We start from the raw sequence: 19,233 nt of genomic DNA on the forward strand, positions 1-19,233 counted from the left end.
AAGTAGAGGTTAAACTTCAAGAAGACTTCAGACAGATTTGTAAGCAACCAAGAAAAAAAAAAGATAATGAGCCATATGGTTTCTGTAGAGCAGGAAAAAAATACATGATCAAAGAGATGGTCTCTTTTTTAAAAACAAGATTTTAGACTTCAAAACTAATAATTATTAGTCTGAGCCCATTTTATTTCCAGAGTCAAGACTATTTGTACAGCATGGTTTTGCAACTGGAAAGCAAACTAAGTAAAATATTAAACTTCACCGTACTACAGGTAGATTTTAAAAAAGAAAAACACCTACTGAATCCAGTTTTTAGAATAGAAATCTTCCGAATGTAAGAAGTTTCTTTTAACTTTAACAGCAAAATTAAATTCTTTTTTTTTATCTATCTGTCTGTCTAGAGACAGAGAGAGAATTTTCATCAAGAGTGGTTTTATTCAGAGAAAAGATTTTGTGATGGGCTGAAGAGATGACTACTTTTTTTAAAATATAAGGTTTGTTTTGATCATCATTAATACAGATGTCTCCTCTGGCAGAGATCTATTGCTTTGGAGCATTTGAAAAATCGAATCCATTAGTTGGCTCCACAAGGGCCAGAGCCAGCCATCCTTTCTGGAGCTGAGAAGAATATATTTTCATGTGCCTCACAGATTCCAACTGGACTTCTCAAAGTTACAGAAAATATTACTCATTGTGGCCAAAAGTGTCAAACTCAGGTCCTTAATCATTGCTATTTCACTTCATACTAATTGCATAACATGCAAAACACTCAAAAATGTAAATAGATGTGGGCGCTGAACATGAGTTCCCATTGTCGTGTGGTGGCCAACCATCTAATGCTCTTCTGGGATGAATAAATAGGGAAATCTTGAGTAGGAGTAGAGAAGTTATTTTACCTGTGGATTCAGCACTGGTGCAACTACTGATAGATATTATATCTACTTCCAGTCCTAGTATTTAAGAAGGTTGACAAATTGGAGAGGGTTCAAAATGCCATGAGAATGGTTAAAGGAGTTGAAAACATGTCTTTCAGTGATAGACGTCTACTTAGATTAACAGAGAGAAACTTAAAGATTGACTTGATTGTCTATAAGTATCTACCTGAGGAACAAATATATAAAAATGGACTCTTCACTCTAACAGAGAAGGTATAACACAATCCAATGGCTGAAGCTGAAGCTAGACAAATTCTGACTAGAAAGAAGGCATCCATTTTTTAAGGGTACTTAACCTTTAGGACAAGTTACCAAGGGTCATAATGAATTTTCCATCACTGACCATTTTTAAATCAAGACTGGATGATTTTCTAAAAGATCTGCTCTAGGAACTATATGGGGGAAGTTCTGTGGCCTGTGCCATACAGGAGGTCAGATAAGACAATCGCAATGGTCCCTTCAGTCCTTGTAATTCATGAGGCAGAGGAAATTTTAGTGGGACACAATAAAAAAGTGACATTGTAACCCAGACACCTAGGCTACGTTTACACAGCTTCATTACCACACTTCATTTGCATAATTAATTAGGAGCCGTTTTTGCGCAAGATGCTTTTGTGCAAAAAGGCGCCATCTACAAGGCTCCTTTTTGCACAAAATCCCCCTCTTGTGCAAGAGCCGCTTGTCCTCATTTTTTCAGGAAGAACGGCTCTTGTGCAAGAGGAGGTTTTTCTGCAGAAAGGCACTATGTATATGGTGCCTTTTCGCACAAAAATCTTTTGCGCAAAAACGGCTCCTAATGAATTATGCAAATGAAGTCTGGCAATATGCTAATCCGCATTTTATTTGCATAGGCTTTTGGGGAAAAGGGAAGCTGTATAGATGTAGCCCTACTGTGGTTCACTGGCCCATGCAGTGGCACCGAGACCACAGCCACAGATAAAAACAAGAGACCTCTGCAGCATGGGCCGAGAGTCAGCTGGCTTTTAGCTCAGAAAGTAGAGGCTCCTACACTGAGGTCCCAGGCTCAAATCTGCCTGGGGGTGGTTATAACATCACTGTGTTCTACTATACAAACATCTGTTTTGCAGAGAATAGGCATGGATGTTACCTAGATAACTCTTCTTGATTTTGCCGCAAAAGAAACTGTTTCCAATTAGCAGCCTCTGATCAAATAAATTAATGTAACAATTTTTATGCTTCCTTATCATTAATACAAGTCCCCTAAGTGCCAGCATGTAAGTATTAGGGGGGAAACATAACAAGATACATTATGAAAATGCTAACAGAGCACTAAGCATGGTACTGAGGTTTTGTGCAAGGTTTTAAGAAACCAAAATTGCAGCAGTCAGTTCTTAACCAGTTTTTCTATGAATCAGCTGTGTCTGAGGGTCAGATCAGGGATTATTGTATCACATAATGCCTCACAGTGACTATGTTCTGCATTTTCAGGTGAAACACCCAGCTAGACTCTGACATTTAAGCCAAAGTCCTAAGCGGTCACATCTTTGGGAGGGCAACAGAAAGATTAACTATGTCTCAATCTCTCTAGTGTTGACTCTTTTATACAAAGTGAGCAATTTCACTCTTCACTGGAGCAAGCAGCTGCAACCAGTACTCTGGCCTTGTTTTGCAAGCTGATTCAGAGGGTGATCAGCTTCTTAACTTTTCCTCATTTCCTCTGCCTCCTTTTTGGATCCTGGCTCTTCAAAGGAAGAAAGACAAGCAAGTAAATAGTCCATGAGGAGCCATTTAGTATGGAGTAAAGTTTCATACTAGCCTTCTTCTCTTTGTGTGTTTACACAGACCAGGAATGGGCAAGACAGCCTCTGTGGGCCGCATCCGGCCTGCCAACCCAATTGACCACCCTGCCACTTCCCTAGCCCCAGGCCAATAGAGACCTGGGAATGGGGGAGTGCACAAAGTCTCCTCCCCTCACCAGGAGTGTGCGGTGCCTAGAAAGAACCACCAGCTGTTCAAAATGGCTGGTGGTTTCCTCTAGGCATCACATGCCTAGGGAGCAGGGGTCAAAAGCAATGGGTAAGGGGAGCGTGCAAAGACTCCTCTTGCTGCAAGAGGTGTGTGGTGCCTAGAAGGAATCACCAGCTGTTCAAAACACCTGGCAGTTCTCTCTAGGCACGGTGTGCCTCTAGCAGGGCGGGGGTGGGGAGACTTCATTCACTCCCCCATCCCCAGGCTCTGATTGGCACAGGGGGAGGGGAACACGTGATGTCTTTCTACCACCAGGGGCACATGGCACCTAGAGGGAACAACCAACTCTTTTGAACAGCTGGGGGCTTTCTCTAGGCCCCACGCACTCCTGGCAGGGTGGGGACAGGGGATAAAGACTTCATGTGCTCCTCCACCTCCAAGCCAATCAGGGTCTGTGGGCAGAGGAGCATGCAAAGTCTCCTGGCCCTGCCCCTTCCTCCCTAGGCCCTGCCTGCAACCACTTCTGAAATTCACCAAGTGGACTCTCTTCAAAAATTATTGTCCACCCCTGGCATACAAGCTCACACCATCTGATCCACTGGATTTAGACCTTACTCAGCACTGTCCTTACTCAGCACTTTTCCCCAGGAAAATCTCCTTCTGATCATTGAAAAATTACTGCTTGTTCCTGCTAGATACTGAGCACTAAGGAGATGTGGATGAAATATTCAAGCTGGATTGACCAAAAAAGTTGCAAATTTATGTGGAATTCACAAGTATTGTTTTGATTAAGGTTCAAAAAGGACATAGATAAGTTCGTGGAGGATAGGTCCCTCAGTAGCTATTAGCCAGGATGGGCAAGAATGGTGTCCCTAATCCAGTGATTCCCAACCTTTTTCCCATGGAGGAACCCCTAAAATAATGTTTCATATCCCGAGGAACCCCTACCTATGAAAACATTTGCTTGGCCAGAAAAAGTTGAAAGTGGGGAGCACAATTCAATTACTGCTAAATTATTATCAAGAAAATTTATTTGTAAAGAGCTGTTATATATGTCAGCTTACGTTGTAAGAAAAAAAAATATTTATTTATTCCACGATTTCTCGCGGAACCCCTGATGATGATCCGCAGAACCCTGGTTGGGAAACACTGCCCTAATCTATATTTGCAAGAAGTTGGGAATTGGCAACCAGGGGGAGGGGAAGAAAAAACACTGGATGATACCCTGTTCTGTTCATTCTGTCTGAAGCGCCTGGCATTGGCCACTGTCTTCTGGGTTTGTCTAGACTACGGGTTTTTTTCCTGAAGGAGATATGCAAAGTTGATGCTAATTTGCATATCTTCTTCCAATCGCTTTTTTGAAAGTGGGTTTTTTGAAAGTGAAAGTAGTCTGGAAGCAGTTTTTTCAGAAAAAAACCCTTTTTCGAAAAAAAACGCTCTTCCTTTAAAAAGAGGTTTATGCGGTTTTTTGAAAAAGGGGCTTTTTCCCCCAAAAAAAGCATCCAGGCTACTTTCACTTAAAAAAAACAGCTTTCGAAAAAGCGATCAGAAAAATATATGCAAATTAGCACCAAATTAGCACCAAATTTGCATATCTCATTTAAAAAAAACACACACTCTAGATGTACCCAGAATTCAGTATACAGGGGCAGGTGGACCTTTGGTCTGATCTAGTATCTCTGTTCTTATGTTCTTAGGATTGGAAGAAAAAGAAGCATTAAAAAAAGTTTAACTTTACAGCTTGACAAATATTTTGAAAAAAATCACTTGGAGTTAACTCCAAATGAGGTTGGTTTTTTTGGGGGGGAGGAGGATGGGGGGGTTCCAGTTTTGTGTAATGGCCAACCAACCAAAAAAATCAGTTATTCACACAGCTCTACTTCTGAGCAGGGTTGTGTGGTTTCAAATCCCTTCGATATCTTGGGAAAGCATCCAACTCCTCTGAGTAGGCACTTGGCAAGATCAGGCCCTGAATGAGTACAGAATATGGCCCAAATACACACACATTTACATTTGTTTCTATAAACAAAAAGGGATGTAACTGGTGAACTCTGCCACCAGACTCAGACTGTAGCATTTGGTTTTATTTAATACTGATGCAATATTGAATTCAATTCAAAATGCTAGAGAAAACATTTTGAAGCAATTCACTCTATTCCCAAACCATATTAGTTTTGTTTATTGTTTTTTTTTCATGTAAAATAGTTTGTTATACTTTGATTTCTTTTTGTTTGCAAACTAATAAAATATTTGCATCTGTGAACATTGTCTGAAACACTAGAGAGAAAAAAGAATGAGCCATGCAAATTCTTGTGAAGGATTTCTTTTTGTTTGAAAACTAATAAAGTCTTTACATCTGTGAACAGTGTCTGAAATACTAGAGAAAAAAAGAAGACAATGAGCCATGCAAATTCTTGTGAAGGATATTAGTAAACTCCAAGATATGTCAAAATTTGCTCTAAGAATAACTTCCCAAAAAGATAAAATACAAAGTGCAAAATACAAATTCTATTTTCATAAGGTGAAATTCACTCAACACACCTATGCCCAAGTAGACAGTCTTTATGTGAGTTAAGATTTCCGGGGCTGGAAAGGTGAAATCTTATTTTTTCACTGAGAACTAGGCCTCCAGACTTGAGTTCAAACAGCCACCTCCTCAAAACTGTCACTATTTCAACCCATGGAAGGGGCTTCTGCAGTCCCTCCAAAACAGGATGAAATTCACCCATCATACTTTAAAATGGTCATAAAAAAAAACAAATTGCAAATACAGCTTCTCCCCAAGTTACAAACGAGTTATGGACCAAACACTTGGCCATAACTTGAGCTGTTCGTAACTTGGACCCCACTGCAACGTAGGAATAAGAGATCCTCCGGAAAAGGGCTTTATTCCAGAGGATCGCTCCAGTCTAGACGCTCTTTTCCGGCTTTTCCCCAAGCCGGAAAAAAAGCGGCGGCCATGTTTATTTAAATCCCGCGGGGGATATTTAAATCCCCCGCGGATTTCCCTATTCTGACTTGCCTGCTTTGCATGCCTCTTCCGGAGAAGGGGCCAGTCTAGACGTAGCCGGAGGAGAACAGAGTGACACTGAGTGGGTGAGGCCTACTGTCACTGAAAGGCAAGAAACCAGAAGTCTTTAATTAAAGACCCAGTACTTCAACATTTACTCATGCAAGTTCCCTCACACCTTAACTTTAATGGGACTAGTCACTGAAATAAGGATGTCATTGACATCAATCAAAAGGAATACCACTGTCAGTATGGGTTGCATGATCAGTCCTGGATGCCTCAACTCAGCCACACATTTCCACAACAATAGGCAGGGCTCGACAAATAATACAATCTACTTGCCTGTGGCAAGTAGATTGTAACCTGGAAGAGCCAGGTTTGGGCATGCGCAGATTACCGGACAGCATGGCTGGTAAGCAGGGCTCATCACGGTTTGGAAAGCCCTGGCCATAGGTAATCCAGTAAATCATGGGAGGCTCTTGAAAAATGTGTGCCACACTTTTGAGGAGCAACAGGGGACAGGTGAGACATTATCTCAGCATTTTCTCTCTCTATAGTGCCTTGCCTTGTCCTTAATACTGTTTTAACAGAGTTGTTTCTGTTTGGCTTCTTTGTTCTGTAAAGCCACAGTAATGAAATGCTTTAGTTACACAATATACATGTTATGTAAGGAATGGAATCAAGCAAAATGGCAGGTTAAACCCCTTTGTAACCAAAAATACATTCTTAAAAGCTAATAAAAAAAAGCTTACGTTGAAAGCAGTAGGCATCAAACTTGCTATGTGGGTAGGGAAAGCCTGTTTGGTTCTCATAGCGATACAGGGTTCTCACCCCAAGTAAACCTCCTCCACACTGGATTCTAGCCACAGACACAGGGTAACGCACGCTGCCATCAGCCAGCCAGCCGTAGTCACATTGGTCAAAGCCATTCCTCCAGGCAGCATGCAGGTCCCCAACTGTAGCAAGAACTGCATCCCTTTTCTCACACTGCTTCTTAGCTTCTTCAAAGGTCAGCTTGTTGGGTTGTGTCACGTGGAACACATCGCCTAGAGGAATAAAAACAAAGGTGAGTTTTACTGATCAGTTCCCTCTTGATACTCCAGCTCCAACTGCTTCTCCAGTATTAAGGTTGAGACTTGCTTTCCATTATCAATTCAATTTAATCCCATGCCCCGTTGAGATATTTAGAACAAGGCCTTGCCCTCCAAATTTGTCTGTGTGCTCCGTGACCAGAGAATCAAATCTGCCCCAAATTCACTCTATATACATGCACACAAAATTAATTCACTCGTCACATAACAGAAAGATTTAATCTATGTCCTTTCTGTGAGGGAATTCTGCAGGGATTGAGGACAGACTCCTGCCCTTAACATGCAGGACACAGTGAAGCCAAACCATCTGTGACTTCAGCTTGAGCCTTGGGCTGGACTAGTAATTGTGACTTTGGTGCACTCAGTAATGCACTGAATATGATTTGTCAGTGCTTATTTATCTCAGGAAGAGCAAATCTAGTTTCTTACATCTGAAGGCCTCTTACTTGGCTAACCCTTCTTGTCATCACTAGGATCTCTCTTGAGGCATAGATAATACAAATGATCTTTAGTGGCTACAGTTAATCAGTTTTTAGAATGATATTTTTACATGTCAACTACTTATAGCATAGAAAATGATAATCATTTCTATGGGCATATTATTGTATGCCCTGAATCTGTGACATCCGCTGAAATAGACAAATTAGTCCAGAAGATCCTTTGTGCACTTTGTCTTCAATCTCCAAATAATACCTTTCCACTTATAAATGGGACTTGAACAAAATGAGTATTGTGCCTTAAAATCAGTTCCAATGTAATTAGCCATTTTGTAATTGATATTTTTTGTGGTTTTGTTTTGTTTTAGCATCTAAGAGAGCTTCTCTGTCACCCATCAATATAATAACAAAGTTAACCCCCATAAACTGGGACTGGTGCAATGTTTGACAGCTTCCTCTGTCAGGCTTAAGATTAAAACTCATTAGTTACAAAGTTAAAAAAAAAATTCCATGTAAACTCAAGATACTTGTTATGAAAAGTTGATTTTTCTGGTTTGGTTTGAGCATCTGAGGCTATGTCTACACTGGAGGGAAAAGTCGGAAAAAGATTCGCAAATTGTGAACCACAGTTTGTGTTTCTTTTTCCACTTTTCTTCTGAAAGAGGCTTTTCCAACATTTGACCTATGTACACGGGGCCACATGTTGGGAAAAACCCTCTTTCAGAATATCCCTTCCTCCTCATGGAATGAGGTTTACAGGGATGCCGAAAAAACATGTCTGATTTACCGATTTTTTTTCCAGAAAAGCAGACGCATTCCCTGGACGTCGCAGTGCTTTTCCAGGATACTGCCAGTATCCCAGAAAAGGTTTGCAGTGTAGACATAGCCTAAGAGAGCTTCTCAATATAATATAATCAATCAATATAATAACAAAGTTAACCCCTGTTTGACAGCTTCCTCTGTCTAGGCTTAAGACTATAGCTAATGAGTTTTAAAATAATAATAAAAAAATCAGTGTAAACTCAAGATACTTGTGAGAAGTTGATTTTTCTCTCTCTCATCTTCTGTGGGCCAGAATACAAAGGTTTCTATTGCTGGGGAGAGCTACTTAGCCCCTCTGGACATGTGATCTGTCTCACCCATGTATTTGTCTCCAGAAAACCTAACACAAGGCAGATGGAGAGACCTCATCCATATGAGCAGGTCTAGTCACATCAATATTGCACTTACACTAGGCCTGAAAGGAATGCAAATATGAAAGAAGGCAGCGGGCCAATTTTTTCTCACTCTTACAAGTATTGTCATTTGTTATTACAGCTGCAATATCATTTTCATATCATGTGTTTCCTTATACAAATTGTAGGGAATTTCTAACCAAGGGATAAATCACTGCAGCCCGGTGGTCCCCAAACTTTTTACCTGATACTCTCCCTTTGCTCCTTTCTATGCCCTTCACTCTAGAGCCATGGACAGAGGAAAGGGGCCTGAGGGGCCACAGCTGGGGGCGGAGCTTCAGCTAGGTGTGGGGCAGGCAGCCAAGGCCCCAGGTACAGGGCTGGGGTCAGGAGCAGAGCTGAATGGCATCCCTATCCTGTTGCGTATGAAGTATGGCCTGGGCCCCTGCCAAGACTTCCCAAATGTTCCTTCATGTCTCCCTGGGAACATGTCTCTCAGTTTCAGGATCTCTGTTGTAGCCATTAACAGCTGAATTAGACTTCCTAAGGATGGTACATATGTGAGGCAAAACAATCTTCCAAAGCTTGCATTTCAGTTGATTTGATAATGGCACAAGGGCCACAGGTGTGGTATGTAAAGAGCAAATAAAGCCACTCTCATCTACAGTATCTGTACAGAAGAAGTTGTACTCTGTAAAAGGGTTGAAAGAAAAGAGTAAGCAAAGCAGGGGCAGACTTTCAGTGAGTAAAAACTGGAGTTGCTCCACTAACTACACTGATTTACACCATCTGCAATCTTGACCACACTCTGAAAGTGATATTTCCAACTGTACCAAATTGAGCTTATGAACAGAACTATTAAATTTACTCACACATACTAGCCAGGCTGAGATTTGGACTCTATGATACAGGCACAGTGAGTTACATACAAATTGGGACCCACATTTTTATACCCATGCACTGAATTGTGCATACCATTCTGCATAGTGATGTCATTTGCTACTAGATTTAAACATGCAAACCATGGGAATGTATTTTCATGGTTTCATATTATGCCTACACACTGCTGAAATCTACCCATCATTGCCACACAAAGAGATATTTATTTAGAAGGCACCCTTGCAATGTGCCTGCATTTTCAATGTTAATAATACTGCAAAACTGAGTGGTGGGGAGAGAGAGTGCCTTCTTTCATCTGCCTCCAAGGGATAGCTGTGTTAGTCTGTAACTTTAAAAACAAGTAGTCCTGTGGCACCATTGGGTACGTGTACACTTGTTCCCTAGTTCAAACTAGGGATGCAAATGTAGCCGACCGAAATTGCTAATGAAGCGGGGATTTAAATATCCCTGCTTCATTAGCATAATCTCTCCTGTGCGCTATTCCATTCAACAGCTGATTCAAGCCAGGCAGTGCGCTCCGGGATGCATTAGTTCGAATCAAACCCCTTGGTTCGAACTAACGTTACTCCCCAAAAAATGAGGAGTAATGTTAGTTTGAACCAAGGGGTTTGATTCGAACTAACACATCCCGGAGCGCACTTCCTGGTTCGAATCAGCTGGTGAGTGGAATAGCACGTGAGCGAGATTATGCTAACGAGGCAGGGATATTTAAATCCCCGCTTAATTAGAAATTCCGGTCACCTACATTTGCATCCCTAGTTCGAACTAGGGAACAAGTGTAGATGTACCCTTAGGGTACGTCTAGACTACTTGCCTCTGCCGACAGAGGCATGTAAATTAGACAGACTGACATAAGTCAATGAAGCAGGGATTTAAATATCCCCTGCTTCATTAGAATAAAAATGACCACTGCGTTGCGCCGGCTCAGCTGTTTGTTGGCTCAAAGCAGCAGTCAAGACGGGGATCGGTCAACAAGGAAAGCCGTTGACTACCGATTCCTTATGCCTTGTGAAACAAGGTTTACAGGATCGGTCGAAAATGGCTTTCCTTGTCAACCGATCCCCGTCTTGACTGCCGCTTTGAGCCAACAAACAGCTGAGCCAGCACAACGCAGTAGCCATTTTTATTCTAATCAAGAGGGGGATATTTAAATCCCCGCTTCATTGACTATATCGGTATGTCTAATTTACATGCCTCTGTCGGCAAAGGCACGTAGTCTAGACACACCCTTAGAGACTAACAAAAATATATATTATCATTAACTTTTATGAGAAAAACCCATTTCATCACTTCTTTTTACTGAATCTGTAATGATATATTAGAGGGCAAGTTTTTTTCTTTCTTTCTAAATTCTTCTGGTGTAACAAAGATGACATCTGTGTCTGTAACTCAGTTAATGAAAAAATGCTGAAAAAATCCCCAGACACATTTAAAAGAAAAATATTTAAAATGGGTCAAAATGCCTGAACAGAGTCTAGTTTTATGCCTCTTGCCACCTATTGGACATGATACGAGCTTTTTGGAGATGAAGCATGCAAAAAGATGGCAAAGCAATCAGCAAAATAATTTCGTCATTCCACCCTGTATTGTATAAAGATTAATTTCCTTCAAGAATGCCAATGTGAAAATTAGAAAAATAACTGTTAAAATAATAGCAATTTTCATTTGTTCAAGCCAAGAAATTAGATACTTAGAATTCAAATCTTCTAGTAAAAAAACAACCCATTAGATATGTCCAAAACAAATTCTAATTAACACACACTGAGACTACAAGAAATTAGCCTGCAATCAGTCTGTCCAAGTTGAAAAGAAATGACAAGTCTATGTGTCAATATTAATTTGATCTGCATTTACGGCAGTGTAACAGCCATCATGACCCAACAGAAAAACAAAATCAAGCAAAACTTCTAGATGGGTCTGAAGTATCAGAGGGGTAGCCGTGTTAGTCTGAATCTGCAAAAGCGACGAGGAGTCCTGTGGCACCTTATAGACTTACCTTATAGACCTTATAAGACTTATAGACTTACCTTATAGACCTTATAGACCTACACTTCAGTTAGTCTATAAGGTGCCACAGGACTCCTCGTCGCTTTTGTAGATGGGTCTGGTTATACAACTTTTAAAAGCTGACCTGCAGTTTTCCAAAACATAAAAAAGTGACCTTCATCCATTGAACCCATAGGAGAAATATTTCCAAGACTATTATCAGATAGTCCAGAGGTAGGGATCTGATTTACACTAGCTCTGATTTCTGAGGCTTAAATGAGAAAAAGAATTAAAATACATGCATGGGGCTGAGTGAGACCAGTTTCTGTCATCTGATGCCTTAGTTCTCACTTTAAATTAAAAGAAGTTATATAGGTCATTAATGTCTGTAAGAATCAACTGCTTCCAGAAGACAACAGAAGGAGAAAAAAGAGGTTCTCTGCCCAAATGGTGGTTGAAGACAACAGGCACTCCAATGGTGTTACTACTCCAATAGCAAGTGTGAGCCATGTATTCCCTCATTATCGCCTACAGACAAGACAGGTTGAACCTCTCCAGGCGAGCACACTCTGGTCCAGCAACATCCATGGCCTGGCCTGATTTTAGTTAGCCAGATGTCCACTTATCATGGGTGTAGCCAAGTTTCTTGCGATCTGATAAAGTTCGTTTACAGCCACCAGTTCTAGCTCCCAATGTTCTGTGCTATTATTTACCTCTAATTTACTCCTAATTGTCTTCTAAAGAGCCCAGTAAGCAATAGAAGTGTTGGCAATGCTGCTAAATGATATTGACCTCCCATGGTTTGGCAAATTTTCTGCTTCGGCACCAGTCAGGTCCTGAGGATGCCTGATTAGAGAGGTTCAACCTATACTGGGGAATACAAGGAGCGTGCCCGTATCTCATTACGAACACACTGGTGTAAGAATGCTGAGAACAAATCTTGGTGGCATTCTCTTTGCTCAGGGATGGCTGGGTGTCAAGTTATTGGCTTTTGTTGTGCACATACTGTAGGGGAAGGGATAGGAGGGAAAGACCTATCTGTGCCCTCTTCACAGATCACCGGCACCCCATATGTATGTCCCAACAGCAATGGGGAAATCCTTTGTGTCTTGAGATATCTGAAGAAAGAGCCAACCTTACTTCATTGTATCCCTGGTCCCTTCTTTCATCAAAACACAACTTGTTCATGCTGCTCCCCAATTGTGTCTTTTCTACATACTATTCCCTTAGTACAGAAGGAGAGGTAAATCTCAGAAGCAAGAGATAATGCTGAAAAGGAGCTCATTTAATTCCTCCCCTTCATATGGAAACCCCAGGAGTATGATGGGAAAATGATGAAACATAGAGCAGATGCGCTCAGGCTCTGCTTCTCATCAGTGGGATTTGGGAAATAAGAGTTCACTAAGGCACAAGTCCTGGCTTCCACTGGGACTGGTCAAATTTGGCTGCTGTTTGCACTCATCTTATCACCTCTAAGCAACCAAACAGAAAGAATTGACCCTTATAGATTTCCTCTAAGGAGCATTAAAAGTTGCTAATGAAACTAATCAAACATATTTAAGTTGCAGCGTATTCCCTCAAAATGACTTCCACCTTGTGCTTGGGGGCACTAAGTCTCACACTTAGCGGGGGCGGGGGGTTACTGCCATCCCCTCACAAGCTGCTTAATTATGCTGTCTGGAAGCTCCAAGTTTTCCCAACCAAAACATAAGGACTGCACTTTTTCCACACTTTCAAGAAAGAAACAGAAAACTTGTTTGGCAGGCACATAGCTGACGTAGCCCCCATCACCAAAGCAAAGAAGAATCAACTTTTCCTCTTTAAAAGAATGCCAAGAAGTTAAACATGATCAGTAATGTTTTGATAGCTGGAGTCAATGCTGAGAGGTAACTCAGCAAAATTATTAAGGCAAGCCCAGGGCCTGGAGCAGAAGTGGAAGGAAAACTACATCTGACCATGCCGTGCAACAGCAAGGGCGAAATGGAAACCATGACAACACTTTGATTACAGACAATAATGCAACGTGTATTATTCTTGGACCCTTTCTCAGGTCAAGTCTCAGGTTGATTCCCTACTCTCAACAGTCCGAGCACTGAAAGAATCTCCAGGATTTTCCTGTTATAAGTATTTGCATTGCTTAGTTTAAAAAAGCCCCTGGCCAAAATTTATTTTTTATTCCTGTCAAATACAACAAGCTAGATGGGGAAGCCAAGCTTTTTGTTGCAGACAAAGGCTGATTCACTACCACTGCTGTGCCAATAAGCTTCGGGTCTGGAGGCTTATCAGGTGGATTTGTAAGAAGTTCCATTCCTTTGAAGCATAATTCACTTATTTATCCTCACCAGAAGTCTCCCTGAGTCAGGAGAGAGAGCGAGTGATTTTCATGAGCCATATGCTTTAAAAGCAAGTATGAAAATAAAGGTGGGCCAGCTCCACAGCCAGAGTCCTCATACAGCATGGACTCAGTAGGCCAAAGCCTCTCATGGAAGGCATTGGGTGTGGAAAGTGTATCTCAGCCCCAGCCTTTGGAACCTATGATACCAGCAACCATACCCTCTCCAGCACTGAAGGAGAACTAGAAATGCTAAGGGCAACCTCAGGTTTCATTCTTTAAATTTCTGTCCTTTTCCCCTGTGCAGCCCTGTCACAGTTTTTGGGTAACTGCACCTCTAATCTCCCTTCACGATCTGCTCAAGGAATTCCCTTTTGGGTCTCAAAGATCTAGCTGTCGGCTCTCTGCCAAGAAACTTGTGAGCCTCTCTCTTCTCACTAGCGGTTTAGACTCACAACTTCCTTGCCCCTCACTGTGTTTATCCCAGTAGCCAGTCTGACTACTCTGCAGCCCCTGTGCTTTGCTGCTTCTCCAAAGGCTATGCCAGCAGTTACCAGTAACCAAACAGCTTTTCCAAAGCAAAGTACATGATTTTAGGATAAAAAATCTACAGGGAAAGCATATCAAACAATAAAAGTGTCTAATGTATTATTTAAGATTACCTGCGCCTTCTCCCACCCTACCTCCCAGGCAGTCCCGGCAGGCTCCAAGCCTTCCACCAGGTGCCTTTCCCCTCCCACTGGACAAAGGCCTCTCTGTCCATTCAAACAGGCTCTTTACACAGGCTCTTCTGGGGCTCTTGAACCCAGCAAGAATCAGTGTATACAAACCCTCTGATGGGGTGGTAAGATGGATGGGGAACTAGGTGATAAGCATTTCTGGAGCTGTTAACAAGTCCAAGAGACTACTGTAATTACCCACCACTGTTTTTAGTTTCCAGAGGTGCTGCATAACCTTCCCTCAAGGTGCTGACTATAGTCCCTAGACCACTTAGGGTTGCCAGATACTTCCACAAAAAATACCAAACATGGTGGGGGTGGGAAGGGAAGGGGGACCAAAGTTGTTGAGTAAAAAACACCAGCACAAAAAAGTCTCTTTAAATCCCCCCACTCTCCCTGCCAGACGCAACAGGGGAAGAATGTCCCAAGTGGCCTTCCGTCCAAGAAAAATAGAAAATACTGGACATTTTACATGTCCAATATTTTCTGGGGGTTTTTACCAGACAGAGGCCGCAAATATCAGACACCTGGCAACCCTAAGATACCAATAACCTGTACAGAGAGCATTCATGCAGTGAATACTAGTCTCAAGATATACCTGAATTTGCCTTATCTGTCACACTCCCTTCTGGGGTCATTTCTGCTCTACCAAGAGTAGTAGAGCTCCTTATTCTGCCCTCCTCCAGGGCTTAGGACCAATGGGCTGTTTGTGTTCACTGCCTTTACCTAGTATCTGGGTGCATCACCTAATAGGCAGCTCAACGATCCCTAGGACATTACTATATCTACAAGAAATCAAGGGCCAACTGATAAAGATAAAAAGTTATTTTATCCCTTGAAGGAACAGGAGTAAATTGCAAGAAGGAAAAGAGAGCTGGTAAAGGAAGCTGGGATATTAAATAAAGAAGTAACCAGCCAATCCCACAGCAATAAACAGTAAATATCAACTAATTAGGTAAAAACAACCAAAATGCTCCCAAGTTTCCCCACATGCCTTGGGTGCTTGGTGAACAGGTGCTCACTGTAAAGAGCTAGTTGCCCTTGTGGGGCACTGGCCTGGCTTACTGGCTGTAGACCGGCTTTCCCAACTCTGGATGCCAACAGCTCTCCCATTCAGGTGGCCATCCATGGATACCATGATTACCATGGCTCCTGGAGCTGGGACAGGGATACCGATGGCTCAATCTCTCCATTATGTAGATGCGGGCTTTGAGTCACTCTTAAGCCTTCTGGCAGAGAGAAACAAAACAACATCCTCCCCTTCTGCTGCAGGAAGAAAATCCTGGGCTGCTTCCCCTCCAGCTGCTATAACTTGATGCCCTGCAGCCAGCTCCCACAAATACTGTCCCTGCCTGGGCTCAGCTCACGTATTGGGCAGTCCCAGCCACGTGTGGCCTCATTAAGATCAGCAGTTGGTTGTCTGATCATGTCAATCGGACTCTGCTACCTCATCTTCCTCACATATATTGTGTCTGTCCAGGCACAGCCCACATGCTTGGGTGATTCCAGCTATGTACAGTTCTTCAGAGCCTGCATACCTGCTCATCAGTGGGGGCTCCTGGTCCAGCTCCCAGTGTCTGTGTGTGTGTCCCTGAAGCAAAGGTTTGGCTGGCAATCTCAGCTGCAGTTCTACTTTTACAGATAGCCTGGAAATCATAAGCCAATCCCTTGTGTGGGATGCCCAATTTCCATTAATATCATTGGGAGTCAGGCAATCAAGTATCTTGTTAACCTTTTGCAAGCTATGAATCCTAATCTACGCACAGTGATGTGATAATGCTAGAGGAGAATTTATTACATTTGGAGGACATTTTTCCCACAGGCCTGCCCCCAAATGCTAAGGTGAGTTGCAGCTCATTATATTCTGCAGTAGCAGCTGTGACCCAGCATTATTGTTTTATTAGTTCTTATTTGTTGATAGGGCCAAGTGAATTTTAAACCCTCCATAGGCTTTTCAGACAAATCACTTTCATGTATGTATTCAGGATGAGGGTTAGGGTCTGATCCAAAGCTAGGGTAGCCAACTTTCTAATGGGGTTACCAGGTGGATTAAAAAAAATACCGGACACACTTGATCTCAGATGTGGAGGGGAGGGGAAACCGGCCGGGAGGGGAGTAGGGCTGGGAGGAGGGGAAACCAGCTGGAGGGAAGCAGGGCTGGCAGGGAGGGTGTCGGGGGGAGCGGGGCTGGTCGAGAGAGATTGGGGGGGAGGGGAGGGAGCAGGAGAATCATCTGGCAGGAAGCAGGGCTGCCTGGGAGGGGGTTGGGGGAAGCAGGGGGAGAGAATCAGCCAGCAGGGAGCGGTACTAACCTGGGTGCACACAGATCCCGGGGCACTGCCCGTCCCACGCACGGTCCCAGCGAAGCACGAGCGAGTCCGGCCTTGGGGATTCCCTCCTGCCCAGGCCCTGCCCCCCTCCCTTGCATAGTTACATACTGCCAGGCTGGTAGACACACTGACACAGCGTGAGTGTATCTACCAGCCAGGCAGTTCGCAACTACGTACTGATACTCCTCATAATAATAAACTTACCTAATTAGAAAATACCAGACAAATATGTCCGGTATTTTCTCAATTTGTTTCCCAGACAGACTCCTCAAATACTGGACTGTCTGGTTCAAAACCAGACACCTGGCAACCCTACTTTCTAATATTTAAAAAATGGACATTCCAACAGGAGTGCCAGAACCTTTCCTGTCACCCCCACCCTCCTCCTATCTCCTCTTCTCAAAGCCCCAAGCAAGGCCTCCCCCTCCTTCCACTTGAGGCCCCACCCCTGCAGACCCACCTTTTCTCCCAAGACCCCACAGTCCCATCCTCTCCTTCCCCCACTCCAGGTCCAATTACTTGCTGCTTTTCTTTCTCATCCACACATCCCTCTCTCCAGGTTGGAAGAGACTCGCCTATGGAGCTGGGTCTGAGGCACCCTTCTATCTGTGTAGAGACTGGTGCAGGTGATGACCCCATATCTCCCCATCTCCTTTGCCCATAGCAAGTGGACTTTGGGTGTCTGATCAATAGTACTGACCAGTCACTGTCAAGTTCCTTTTCTGACTGGACTTTCTGATCCAAAACTAGACACCTGGCAACCCCCCTATCCTACAGAAATCAATAGAAAAACTTTCATTGACTCAGTCAGACTTTGGAGGAAGCTTTGAATCCTCCAAAAATACCCCAAACATGAGGATTTATTCTGTAAGGATATTCCTTTTTATTCTTACATACATTTCAACAACAACAATTGTTGAGAGTGACTGGCAAATGTTGAAAGTCCATCCAGTCTTCTATTGTTTTCCTATACTAGTTGGGAAAAAAGGAGTGTCATGGGGAAGGGGCTTTTTGAATCTTCTCAATTTCCACCCCAAAAATACTTTTCTAGCACAATTCCTTGTTTGCATCTTATACATACATGGCTTCTAACTTGAAAGTTCCAGGGCTTTGCCCATTGGACCACACACACACAGCCCTCCACTTCATCCATGGGACTTCACTTAGGCCTTATCTGTACTTCCCAGAGGATTGATGTGTCAGGATTCAATTTAGCAGGTCTAATAAAGCCCTGATAAATCGAATGCTAAGGGCACCTCTGTTGACCACAGTACTTCTTGTAGTGGAGAGGAGTTAGGGAAGTCAATGGGAGAGTTTCTCCTGTTGACCTCCCACTGTGGGACCTCCCCAGAAAATCGATGTAAGGTACATCGACTCCAGCTACGTAATTATCGTAGCTAGAATTGCATATCTAACATCGATTTTCTCGCTAATGTAGATCTGGTGTTACCTACCAGCCCTGTGATCTTGGGGAGCCAGGGAGTGACATTCATGGAAAACCATCCCCCCCCTTCCCCTAGGCCTCGGCTAGAATCAGACAAAGCAATGAAAAGGCCAGGGAAGACACACCTAAACTAATTAAGGAAACACCCCAGCCTCATTTGCATTGGAAATAGAACTCATTAGCATACAGAATAGAGACCAGATCTTCCAAGGCAGGAACTGCAGTGAATTATGGGATACCGAATGCAGAGAAGCACTGCCTGATGGGAAATCTCTGCTCCAGATGCTAATGAACCCAGGCCTGCTCACACCCAAATTAGTCATTATCAGACCAATTCTAGTAACGATCCTATTGACATCCAAAATACTGAAATGGCCTAGCTGCATTGTGAGCTCGTTCAAGGAACATCATCCATAACCAGGGGTGATCAGTCTCTATTGTCTCGCCTCTTTCTCTTTGAACTATTGTCTTGTCCCTATAAAAACTCCTACCTTTGCCCAAGCAAAACTGTTCTGATACCTGGATTTAAACTGCATCAGTTTCTTTGAGACTTCTTCATCTCCTGTCTGATCATGCTGGGGGCTCTGTTCTGCTTGTTTCCTGCTCTCTGGACCCCCGGCTACCATCATCATCTGGGAACCCTGATCAGTGCAAGCTCCATAGAGTGGTGAGGTCTCTCTCTCTCTCTCCCATCAACAACCTCTCTAAGCATAGCCTCCTGACCCTGCTCTATGTAAACTGTTATATGGTTACCTAACATTTGTGATCAGTTTCAATTTAGATTTAATATTGTAACTGTTTGATATCTATTCACTACTCAGAAATAAATAACTTTCATTATTAAGCTAGTTGCTTCTCTCTCTCTCTTTCTTTCTCTTTTGCTCACTCTTCCTCAAAGGGGGTATGTCTACACTACCCCGCTAGTTCGAACTAGCGGGGTAATGTATG

The 19,233-nt window shown here is 42.9% G+C and overlaps 1 protein-coding gene across 2 annotated transcripts in view; it reads right to left on the minus strand.

The window, feature by feature from the left end:
* Positions 1-19,233, minus strand: part of LOC102460195 (versican core protein) — a 158,085-nt gene that overhangs the window by 74,649 nt on the left and 64,203 nt on the right. For both annotated transcript variants that reach the window (XM_075932193.2, XM_075932194.2), the window contains exon 6: positions 6,624-6,917. In XM_075932193.2, coding sequence (XP_075788308.2) covers positions 6,624-6,917 — 294 coding nt within the window. The remainder of the gene's footprint in view (positions 1-6,623; positions 6,918-19,233) is intronic.

Source organism: Pelodiscus sinensis, chromosome 6, assembly GCF_052426305.1.
Source record: "Pelodiscus sinensis isolate ZL-2025 chromosome 6, ASM5242630v1, whole genome shotgun sequence".
Classification (NCBI taxonomy): domain Eukaryota; kingdom Metazoa; phylum Chordata; order Testudines; family Trionychidae; genus Pelodiscus; species Pelodiscus sinensis.